Source organism: Arvicola amphibius, chromosome 12, assembly GCF_903992535.2.
Source record: "Arvicola amphibius chromosome 12, mArvAmp1.2, whole genome shotgun sequence".
NCBI lineage: Eukaryota > Metazoa > Chordata > Mammalia > Rodentia > Cricetidae > Arvicola > Arvicola amphibius.
The window spans coordinates 20776295-20788672 of NC_052058.2; the positions used below are offsets into that span (position 1 = coordinate 20776295).

The 12378-nt window shown below is 39.8% G+C and overlaps 1 protein-coding gene across 1 annotated transcript; it reads right to left on the minus strand.

Annotated features, from left to right (window-relative positions):
* Positions 1-10372: 10372 nt before the first annotated feature.
* On the minus strand, positions 10373-11314 carry LOC119827589 (olfactory receptor 10J3-like). Its single transcript, XM_038349391.1, has one exon. The coding sequence runs from the start codon at positions 11312-11314 to the stop codon at positions 10373-10375; it is 942 nt and encodes a 313-aa protein (XP_038205319.1).
* Positions 11315-12378: the final 1064 nt, after the last annotated feature.

Sequence of the window (12378 nt, forward strand, 5' to 3'; positions counted from 1 at the left end):
AACCTGTGGCTCTGCTGAGACCCATGGTACTCAGTCACCAGGTTCTAGGTGTGCAGCTGAAGGTGCAATGGGAGCAAATGGGTGACTATAAAATTGCCCAATTTGGCACAACGCTGTTATTATCTCTGGAGAAAGCCAAGCCCAGGCAAAGCTGATGAGTGAACCAGATATGGTGCAGAAAACATTTCCTTCTCCTTTTTGGTTTCAAACCTATTTTTGAAACCATATAGCTCCCCGGCACAGTAAGCACCCAAAGGCACAAAAGCAATGGCTACTGCCACTGGAGGATCTACCCAGCTGTGGTTAACAGTGCTGTTTTTCTGTAAGTATGAATTTACATGAATTTCCACCCCAAGGGGCCAAAATGCATTTAGAGAGCATCAGAGTTGGGGACGTTTGGTTTGGTTTTGTTAGGTGACTTTGCAGCACATATGCAAACCATGGGGGCATTTCTGGGCACTGTGTAGTAGAGAGGAACAAAGGTAACTGGGCTGAGCATCACCTTAGTGGGAAACCAGGCTAATTGCTTGGATCTTTTCAGTCCTCTGGCATCTATTATAATACAGGTAACAATGGAGGAGGACAGAGGAAAGAACACCCTTCCTTCTCCCCACTGATCATTAAAACTTTATGAATGTGGGTCTCATTCCCACACCTATCCCAGTCTTCTTGCATCCTGGAAAACTGGAGGTAGATGCTAACTTACCCTTTATTCATTTTGCAGCTCTGGCCATCACACTAACGGGTGAGTTCTTTGTCCTTATTCCCTTGGTGTATCTGGACTTGGTGTATCTGGACATTGCTCTCTTCTGCTGTTTGTCTGTATCCATCGTGTTTTCTTATAGCTCTAAATGTTCTTCTTCCCAGAAAGTCTGCTTTCCAGATCTCCCTCTTCCCTGTAATTTATTACCTGCCCCAGGGTCTCCCATATGCCATTTTCCCCTCTCAAGCCACCTCCTCTTCTGCTTAAGTCAACAGTCATGTCTGTTCTAATGTTAAGTCTCTCTTCTTCCACATGCACTCATCCAACTTTCGCATTACTACCACTATTGATATTTTATAATTGAGAATCCTGTAGTTCCGATTACAACATCGCTTTCTGGAGCTTGCACAACCGACAAAAACTGGGTTCTATCGTAAGTCCCTCGGGTCTGATTATAATGTTCCTTGACTATATCACCCTTTGTCATCACCACGAGTGGTTCTTTAGCTTCTGTTTAAATTTTCACCACATCTCCTTGCTCCTGGAAGCCATCCAAGGTTGACACCCCTCTTGGTACTTTTCATGAGCCTTGAAAAGTACAAACATTTCTCACTGTATATATTCACAGTTAAATAGTTTAAAAAATTTAGAACTCATCTTTTACCAAGCCTATTTTATATTTTAATTTCAATTAATATAATTGACTTACATTGTGTACTAAAGTATACCAATACTTGGTATAGTCTGAAATGATTGACAGCTGCTCCTGATATGTTTTAATAAAACTGAGGCTTTAATATTTATCCTTTATTTCTACATTCTGTCATTCAATAATTATTTATTAAACACTAACTACATATCAACCATTACGATAAGCAGTGATTGGGAGAGTCAAGCATAATCTCTACCTAAAAAGCCTGCAATTTACATTTATGAATACCAATTTTGAAGTTCAGAGAATTAGAGGAGGTTATGACATCAAATAATAAATTACTTCACTTGTTTTCAAACGTCTGTGTTTGAACCCTTACTTATGCCTGGACTGGCTGCATTCTGAGATCATATCACTGTTCACGTCATCCTTTATTGCCTTTCCTAGACGACATCAAGACTAAGCCTTGTTACTAATAAGAGAGACCGTTGCTTGACTGTTGATGTTTATACTTTTGAGACTGGACAAATTTCAACAACTTCAAATTTCTTTATCTTCATAATTTTACTTTCTTTAAGCCACTCAGAAATCTGTTGTGTCCTTGACCCCGCCATGGATTAGAATATTCACAGGAGATAGCGTGACTCTTACATGCAATGCGAACATTTCCCTTCAAGACAACAATACTAAATGGTTCCACAATGGCACCATTTCTAAAGTGACAACTTCACGTTGGGACATTGTGAGTGCCACCATTCAAGACAGTGGAAGATACGTATGTCAGAACCAAGGACTTTACAAGAGTAAACCCGTGTACTTGGAAGTGACGAGAGGTATGTTCTAGGGATATGGGAATACTGTCTGTCTTTCACATGAAGAAGGAGCCACAAGAACAGTTAGTGGTCTGCAGCCTTCCTAACCCTGCAGCTCTTTAATATAGTTCCTCGTGTTTTTGTAACTTCTAGCCATAAAATGTTGCTACTGTTATGAATAATAATATAAGGTATCTGTGTTTTCCAATGGTCTTGGACAGTCATTGTGAAAGGGTCATCCAACCCCCAGAGGGGTCGTGTCCCACAGGTTGAGAACCACTGCACTAGACGCTGGTAGGAATGTAGGTTATTCCAAGAGATTTGGGGCTTCTTTTTCAATACACCTCGGTGACTTTTCTTCTGCACCATTCCTTACATCCTCTCTTTTAATAGTCTATTCAGTCATGAATATTATTCCCCTGATCTGATTTTTTTCTATATTACCTAGATGTAGACATGTATTCTGTGATCAAATGGTGTGATAAGCATATGAACACAGCAAAAAGCTGTGTATATACACTTGGATCATAATATTTGAGTAACAATTCGCTCTGAGCAATCTGAGAGTCATGAAAGATATCTCTGCATGTTCCTCATGGTCCTTTACTGTTACTAAAAATAATTCTATTGTTTATTTTGATAGAATGAATATTGTTTATTTATTACTTTTACTGCCAAAATTTATTACAACATATCTAGCTATCATTACGTGTTGAATGAGCAAACTATCTTTCGAATACAAAAGTTACCCATTACATTTTTCTTGAGAGGAAAGATGCTTTAATATCTGTAAACCCATTCTAAATACAAACTAAACCATGCAGAATCGTCATTTACTTCCTGGTAGTAGACTTTAGAGAAGCCCTCAAAGTGTTTTTCTTAAATACAATGTGCTTGCACAAGTTAGATATGTTCTCACCCCAAACTCTCAATTTGTGAATGTTTTACAGTTCTTAAAAATAATTTTAGCCATAGAATACAGTTCTTTGAACTTGCTAAGTCATTACTGACAAATAATCACTAATGATCAACAAACTCCTAAACACTGACACAGTCCTATATCTTGATACCCAGATCTATATAGGGAAGAAGATGGTAAATAAAGACTAAACAAATAGTTAAAATTTATATTTGTCTTTTAAGGAACTATTTAGGCCAACTATAATTAACAACAGAACTGAAAAGCCTCTGTGAAGAAACAGTGGACCAAAAATAGTTCTCATAAATTCGAACATTTTTGGAGGAGTATTTTGTGTGCTCCCTCTTAACTAGATTCAGCTAGAAGAATCCTAAGGGAATTCTGGTCTTTGGGATTTTCACAGTGGGCTCAACAGTAGATTATAAGACATTTTATGGCTCATGACTGACTTTTCTGAGGGAAAAGGGATTCATTGGCATAGATTTCAAGTTATAAACACGATTTTGTCTTTATTCTTTAATTGATAATATGAAACAAGAAATGAGTTAATGGACCCTCCCCCAATCTGTCTGTGGTTCTGTCTGCTCCTCTCTCCCTGCCTTCCCCACTTAGGACACTTATCCATTGTTAAGTAAATAACAATAATGTATGACTGCTCTTCAGATTGGCTGCTCCTTCAGACCTCTGCTGAGATGATAATAGAAAATGGGTCCTTTGACATCCAATGCCATGGCTGGAGGAACGGGACTGTCCAGAAGGTGATCTACTATAGGAATGACCTCGCTTTCAAGTACAGTTATGAGAACTCCAAAATCACCATTAGAAATGCCAATTTTAACGACAGTGGCACCTATCACTGCACAGGCTATCTTAGGCGGCTGAACTACACATCCGAGAAAGTCAGAATCACCATAGTAAGATGTAAGTTGATAAAGAACAAGGTAATATATAGCAGAGAAAGAGAAAGTGGACGTACAAGCCCAGTGTTTAAAGTTAGTACATCTGTGATTGTCTGAAACGGCCAATAGACTTGCAACAAGGAGATCCAGGACCTATCTCCACAGCAGAGGTCTCATTTGCTAAGTGTTGATGGTAACACTATGCCCAAAATAAAATTGTATAAAGATTAACGATATACTTTTGTTAAATGGTTTTAAAAATTGTAAAGGTCTGTCCAGACATAAAATAATATAATTAGCATTTTAAAATTATCAATTGCTTCTGTGAAGACTGTTTGTATGTATCAAATTGGAAATTGGGAAGTTTAAGGAAGCAAGCATACAAAAAGTTTGGCAAGTCCGTTTTAGCTGGGGATGGTGGGTAAGGAAATCAACCCTGCTGCAAGCTGTGTATGCAGGCCCTGCAGAGGGAGAGTGAATCCGCTGAGGCCAGGCAGGTGGGGCCTCTATGGCTCATAAGAAAAGCTGTTTTTCCAAAACACCTTTTGGAACTTTGAAATGCTTACCTTTGAAGGAGGAAAAATTTGCTTTATCTTGGTATGCTCATAGCTATACACACACACACACACACACACACACACACACACACACTTTTCTGAGGGAAAAGGGATTCATTGGCATAGATTTCAAGTTATAAACACTATTTTGTCTTTATTCTTTAATTGATAATATGAAACAAGAAATGAGTTAATGGACCTTCCCCCAATCTGTCTGTGGCTCTGCCTGCTCCTCTCTCCTTGCCTTCCCCACTTAGGACTTCCATTGTGTGTGTGTGTGGGGTGTGTGTGTGTGTGTAATATGTGTGTGTGTGTGTGTGTGTAAGTTGGCCAAACTTAGAATTATGCTCTGATGTTTAATTATCCTTGGCTCCATGGTGATTCTTTTTGTACTTCCAAATTATCAGCTCATGACATTATGTTTCCATAACTTTCAGTGACTAGAAGAACAGATAGACAGGGGTTACTGGAAAACATTTATTCCATCAGACTAAGGCTGGAAAATCATGCTTGTGTCCTTCTTAAGGAAGATGTATCTGAGAGCCCCCCCTTTCAGTTTCGAATCTGAATTGTATAATTGTTGTATCTGTGTTCCATTCTAGTTTACGAAAACAAGCACCATTGGCTACAGTTTATCATCCCGTTGCTGGTGGTGATTCTGTTTGCTGTGGACACGGGGTTATTGTTTTCAACTGAGGAACAGTTCAAACTAGTCATGAAGATTCAGAAGGCAAGAAAACGCAACAAACCTTAAAGCTTAATGCCTAACCTAGGTACATAAAGGGACTGATGCCGTTGCTGGCATTCTTAACAGTGATTTTCCATAGCTTCTCAACTGTCAAAGGTCAATCACAGTATCCATGGAAAAGTCTTGCCCCAGGATTTGCATAAATGCTTCATTAAACTGTCTGCAGCTGGTTAAGTGACATGTAATAGCAAATGTACAATAAACACTGGTTTAATAATTTAAAGAATGAGTTGATACCCTTTTTTGTATTTGTAAAAGGGAAGCACAGTTTGAATAAAGCAAGTGTGGAGTTGTGTGGCATGGTACCCTTAGAGATTCTGGACTTCTTCAATTGTTTGCTTACTTCTAGAAGAAAGACCCATGAGGGCACAAATTATAATAACCTTTCCTGGTCATTGTAAGAAGGAGGTACAAGAAGACATAGTAGGACACTGGTGAGGTTGGCAATGTTTCATACTCTGCTTTCCATTGCTAGGAGATTTTGATTCTTGATAAAAATTGAGATGACCCCAAAGCATGGGAAGTTCATACCAGGATTCATATATAATCAATTTAGCCTTGTCGGGTAAACCAATCTTACAGTTGCAACTTGTATCATATCCCCATAGAGGAGCAAGGCAATGGCTTTTGAGAAATTCAGTAAATGATAAACATGGCTTATAGTTTAGGACAGAGGTTCTCAACCTGTGGATCATGACCTCTTTGGGTCAATCTGTAGCAATGGAAATATATCCTGCATATCAGATACTTGCACTATGATCTACAACAGTAGCAAAATTACAGTTATCAAAAAGCAATGAAAATAATTTTATGGTTGGGGTCACTGTAACAGGAGGAATTGTATTAAAGGGTTGCAGCATTAGGAAGGTTGAGAATCACTGATGTAATTCTCCTAATGAGTTCTTGAGTAAAGGGAATAGGTTTGTGTTTATCTCTTTCATTCTGTTACCAAGCCATTCAGTGAAGGCCTGGGTCTGTCTCAGAGTGTGCACTGGGTTAAGTTTCTTCCCTGCAGAGATATCCATTATTAGTCACACAGTATAAGACATGGATCAAAATCTTTATTCTTTTACGTTCTAGGTTTATGATTTGAGACAACCTGCTTGTATATTTATGAGTCAAGTTTTTCATTTCAATAAGAATGAGGACAGGCAACATGTCTGAGTTCCTGCCTATGCTCATGCAGAAAATGAGTTCAGGCTTAAGAAAAACTCTAAGAGACAGGGTCCATGCTGTCAGTACCAGACTGGCACTTACGACATTCCATGAGAGCAGAGGGTGTTGACTTTGCCCAGACTCTACACCTACTGACATTGTGGGAAACAGTATGAGGGCAATTTGGAAACCCTGCCTAAACCTGAAGTTTTCATTTTATCAAGAAATGTTAGTGGGATATACATAGTAATTACTTCAGCTTTAAAACAAAAAGGGCATATGCATATAGTATGTGAACCCCCTTCTTTTCATCCTCCCCAACATTTTCCTCATTTAATATGATAAGGAATGACTCCATCCCTGCCACATGGGTTCATGTAAATAGGTGTGGTGAATGCGGAAGTGATTTCTTCTGGGATACAGGCAGGGAAAAGTCCCCACAGGAAACTCCTGGGTGATTTTATGGGAAACTTTCTCTGCTTCCTGCCCAAGGCTTATATCAGGATAAAGCCTTCAGTCCACTGTTGCCAATATACACACTCGAGACTCATTGTTCCACAGCTTCCTACAGTGTCAGTGTCTCCGGTGCTGAGCTAGACAGGAAGTTCCTCCTTTATCTCAGAATTGGTTGCGATGCCAAATACTCAGAGTTAGGAACTGAGAGAGGTGCTGGATGAGGGCGGAAATTCCAGGCTTGATCAGCTCGAGAGACTTCTGAGGAGTATCTAGAATCCTGACTATTGCTCTTCACTTTTGCCTCCCTAGAGCCCAGTCAAGCTTGGGGTGGCCATGGGTGGAGCAGAGAGATGGAAGTCCACGCTGCTTCTCACTGGGTGCTGGACTGGGCCAGGCCACTGGCAAGCCTTTGAGATTTTGTTTTTCCTGTATGGGAAGGGACTGGACAAGGCGGTCTTAGAGTCTCCCTATTCTCAGACATTGCCACTCATTTACTTGTGGTGACAGTCTAGACTCGGGGGTTCAGCAATCATTTCCCGCCCAGTGCCAGGGTGGATTTCCTTTCATGCCCTATCACTGGGCACCCGGATCTGTCACCACTTTGGTGTGCTGATTCTCATATATAAATTCCCAGGTAATTTCAGATCTGTGCCTGCCATTTCTATTTTATTTCTTTCGCCTTCATGGCCATTTGCATTCTATTACAGAAGTAACTTAGAAAATTACATTACCATTCTAATAGTTAGTGGTCCCCAGATTATACCCTTTCTTAAAGTGTCTTTTAAAAAAATATATGTGAAATATTTTGATCTATGTCAAAGAGTGAGTATGTTATACAGGTTAGTTAAGAAATTTCCTTTCTCGATTTACCTGTTTGTCCTCCTTGGTCACTTCTGACCTGTACTAAGCTGGTCCAAGACAGAGCATAAAGCAACATTTTTTTTCTCCCTCAAAACAGAAAATCACACATCCTTATGAGTTTCTGATACTTAGGGGATGGGAAAACAAATGAACATCTCCTGGCTTGTGACCTTGGAAGATAAATTCCTGGTATGCCTCCAGAATAACGATTTGGCAAAAGATGTATCAGGAAAGACTGTTTGGGAAGTAAGTTCTTAGAAGAAAGGTGAACGCCTCTTCATCAAACGGGAACTGAAGCACAGAGGGGCACCTCTCTAAACTCAGAGATGCAGATTCCTGCTGTGGCAGGCACAAGCCCCTAAAGCAGCCTGGGTCTATGGATGACTTTAAGGTTTGTCTCCTGTCCTAAATCATCTGCCCAGGTCTGAACTGTTACTTAGCAAGTTCTTGTCCCCACTTCACTTGTCACAGTATTTCCTATTAGAGCCATACTCTAATGATGCTCTCGGAATCGCTGTCAAGTTCATCTGCATATACCATTTGTAACATCTGTATTCGTCCATTTTCAAACTGAAAAGGCATAGGTGTACTGTCAGTCTTGCTGATGCTCAGTAAGCACAGACGGTGGGCCAAAGCCTCTCTGCAATGCTGTAGGATCGGGTGAAAAGGACCTGAAATTCCAGAACATTCAGACACAAAAATTCTTAACAAAATTTCAAAATGACTGTGTCCTGGTAGATATAACTCAGCACTTGTAACAAAAACAGATTCTAAATCTGAAAGAACAGAGCTCATCCACCTGCACTAGAATACGTTAAGGCTGATAACTGGTTTTTCCACACACGCCAGCTGTTCTAGAAATGGAATTCTAAAATACAGCTGCAGATTGGTGACCCCAGGAGACAAACTCCAGGGTAGAGGCTTGAATGTAGCACCCCCACCTCTGCTCGGGCGGGCAAAAGAAGCAGAGGTGAAAGAGAAAAGCTGGCGTGGGAAATGGTCACAGCGAAAGCTCACGGATGCCAGCTCTGGACCCGAGAAAGCTCTTCATAATCATCTTAGGGAGGAGACACCATGGAACAGACAAACCACTAGAGGCAGCCCATCCCCCAAACATGATTAAAAACCCAGAGATTCAGATCCTTAGCAAGGACACTTCCTGAAGGGGACTCACTAAGAGCCTCACTCCAGGATTCTAGGTTACCCAGAGAGTTCATGTGTGGATCCTAAAGTGTACTATATGGGGATGTACATCAGCCTTTGACAAATTCATCTTTAGACATGTGATGCTGTTCCACTGCCCATCACATCTTTACTTTACATTTTTAATTAAATGGAATTGCTAAGCCATTTTTTAAAAATTGTCTTTTAATCAACTCTGCCAAAAGGAACCACCTTCACCATTTCTGGAAATCTGAACATGTAGTAAAGACATAGCACTCCATGTTCATTCCCTGAGTAGACTTCATATTCTCGTCTTTTCTTTTTCCAAAATGACACATGCTATCCTAAATCAAATCACAGATTGTTCACTTTCATGGATGTGCTCCACAACTGCCAAACAGTGGATCTGATATTCTTTTCACAGTGATGTCTCCGTACCCATTTTCTTTATTCCAGAATTGAAAGGGTGGACAAAGCTAACCTTGTCAGTGTGGTCTTATTCTGGGTCTGAGTTTTCTCAAGTATGCATAATAGGATTGTGGATAGCTCAATCTGTACTTTCTGTAGAGCTGGTGCTATTTGACTTTCTTACCTCTGTGATGCCCTGCACTTCAAAGACATACTTGAAAAATCCTCCAAGTCATCACAAAGTATTAATGCAATATTCATGAAACAGAATATAAGATATAAGACATGTCTTTACACTTACTGCACCAGCAGCCTTAGCAACAACACACATGTCTTTCTACACTTGTTTCCATAATTGATATATATCAGATTTAGAAACTTGATGAATTCGTGTTCTAACAAATTTGAATTGATACAGTCTTGTATGTCTACCAATGAGGATCTAGTCTGAGAAATAATTTATAAGCAGTTTTGTCGTTGTGACAATATCGCAGAGTGTAGCTACACACCACACATAGTACCAGCTTATGGTACACAACAAGCTTTATGGTTTCTGCCTTTATATATGAAGTCTATCATTGGCTTGAAAGTGACTGGGTGATACATGACCTCAACTCACAATATTTTTGTGGAGAGTGCAGCCATGTGCATATATGAACAGGTCTGTATACAAAGCAGTCTGCCTCTGGCTTTGAACAAGGTCTAGGTTTAAAGGAGTCTGACAGGGAAGTGATTAGTCAACCATGACACACATAGTTGCTCCAAAGCTTTCAATTAAAAGCCTGTCAAGCCTCTGGACATAAGTAACCCAGGTTTATAATTTTTCTTTCTACTTATACTAAATATATAAAAATCATTATCTCACTCCTCTAGAGAAGAGCACAGAGAATTCTGAGGGCATAGAAGGAAGCCTCTAGATTATTAACCATTAGTATATTCTGGTCTTCTTGATACCACAAGTAAAGGCATTATTAAAAACAACTTAAAATAAGTGCATATTCACAAACTGAAGGAAATTAAGTTTGCAAATGAGCCCGATTAAGATGTAAGTGGCTTTTGCCATATGGCTCTGCGTAGGGCGTCTTTGACCTCCTTATTCCGCAGACTGTAAACTAAAGGGTTCAGTAGGGGGGTGATAAGCGTGTAAGTCACTGAGATGAGTCTGTCCTGCCCGAGCAAGCTCTGGGACTTAGGCTTCAGGTAAATGATTGCAGTGCAGCCATAGTGGATGACGACCACTGTGAGGTGGGAGGCACAGGTGGCAAAAGCTTTCTTCCGACCTTCAGCTGAGGCAATCTTAAGGATGGTGGAGATGATCACAATGTAGGAGATGAAGACCACACCCATGGGTAGAATAAGGACACAGACACTGACAACCAAGTTGATAATCTCATTGATAGTGGTATCTGTGCAGGCCAGCTTCAGCAGAGGTCTCACATCACAGAAGAAGTGGGGAATAACAAAGCTATCACAGAAGGGTAGGCTAAACACTGATGTAACTTGGACAATAGCCATGCCTAGGCCAGTTCCCAGTGACCCAGCTGCCAAGTGGACACAAGACTTCCTACCCATGATGACTGAATACCTTAGGGGGTTGCAGATGGCCACAAAACGGTCGTATCCCATGACCATGAGTAGGAAACAATTGTTGATTCCAAAGGTTAGATAAAAGAAGAGCTGGACCACACAGTCTCGGAAAGCAATTGTTTGGTAAGGATTGAGGAGGTCAGAAAGCATCCTTGGTATAACGGTCACGGTATAGCAGGTATCAGAGATGGACAATATGGCTAGGAAGAAGTACATGGGAGTGTGGAGATGATGATCCAGGTGAATAATAGTCACGATGATCACGTTGCCAGACAGAGTCAGAAAGTATAATGTTAGAAAAACAACAAAAAAAGCAAGTCTGTGCTGCCAACCAAAGCTGGAGAAACCCTCAAAGAGGAACTCTGCTACAAAGGTTGCATTTGACTTTAACATTGAGACTAGTGTATACTTCAGGGAGCTAGGGGAAGAACAGAAAGCTGTGATGGGTCAAACATGAACCAGAGTCAGCTGGACCAAGGCCTTCAGAGAAGAATGTGTCTACCCTGGGCAAGGCTGGAAACCCCAGAGTCTGTTCACCCTTCCTCTCTGTGCTACCTTTCCTTTGGGACTGTAGAACTTTTCAACATGACCGTGTGATTGAGAGCACAGATGGAGACAAAAAAAAACCCAAGTAGATCAAAATTAAAAGAGAGTTGTAGAAATAGTCTATCTTCAGTTTCTTGAGTCATATGTTAGTCCTATTTTAACATCTATGGAATTTCTACCATGGTTTTCAACAGTGATTATGCTTTGTTTATATTCCATCAACAGGGCTCAATATTTTCTAACACTTGTACATATTAAAAATATTTATTCATTATTATTCACAAATTCATACACACTTATAATTTGTTTTATGTACATCTTAATTTTTAGGATGTTACATCTAATTGTATATTTTAATTTTATTTTCAAAAAACTAGTGATGTTAAATAACTTTTTGTATGCTTACTTAAATTAAATCACAAACTTAAAGCGTTAGCTTTACATTCATATTTATTATAGTGCTATGCATAATAGATAATCTAGAGAAACAACCCAGGAGCCTGTAGATAAAAAATGACTAAAAAATTAGTATTTGAAATAGTTTGTTGTGGTGCACTTGGAAGGCAGAGACAGGCTGATCTCTGAGTTCAAGATCAGCTTGGTCTACAGAGTGAGTTCCAGGACAGCCAGATCTGCACAGAGAAACCCTGTCTCCAAACAAAACGAAACAAAAACAAATGACATTTACGTAATAGGGTAGAGTTCATTCTGAAAGTAAGGAATTCTGAAATTTGTAGCAATGAAGATTCATCTACAGTATATCAACCAAGTGAAACAAGCAAGACAGAGCTGGACAATTTGTGTAAGTTAATTAATGTATTCAAAATAACATAGAGTAAATTAGCATTATCAGTGATTGTTAGTAACCAGAGTAGAGAAATTGGAAAATTATTGAAAACTATAACTTTTCA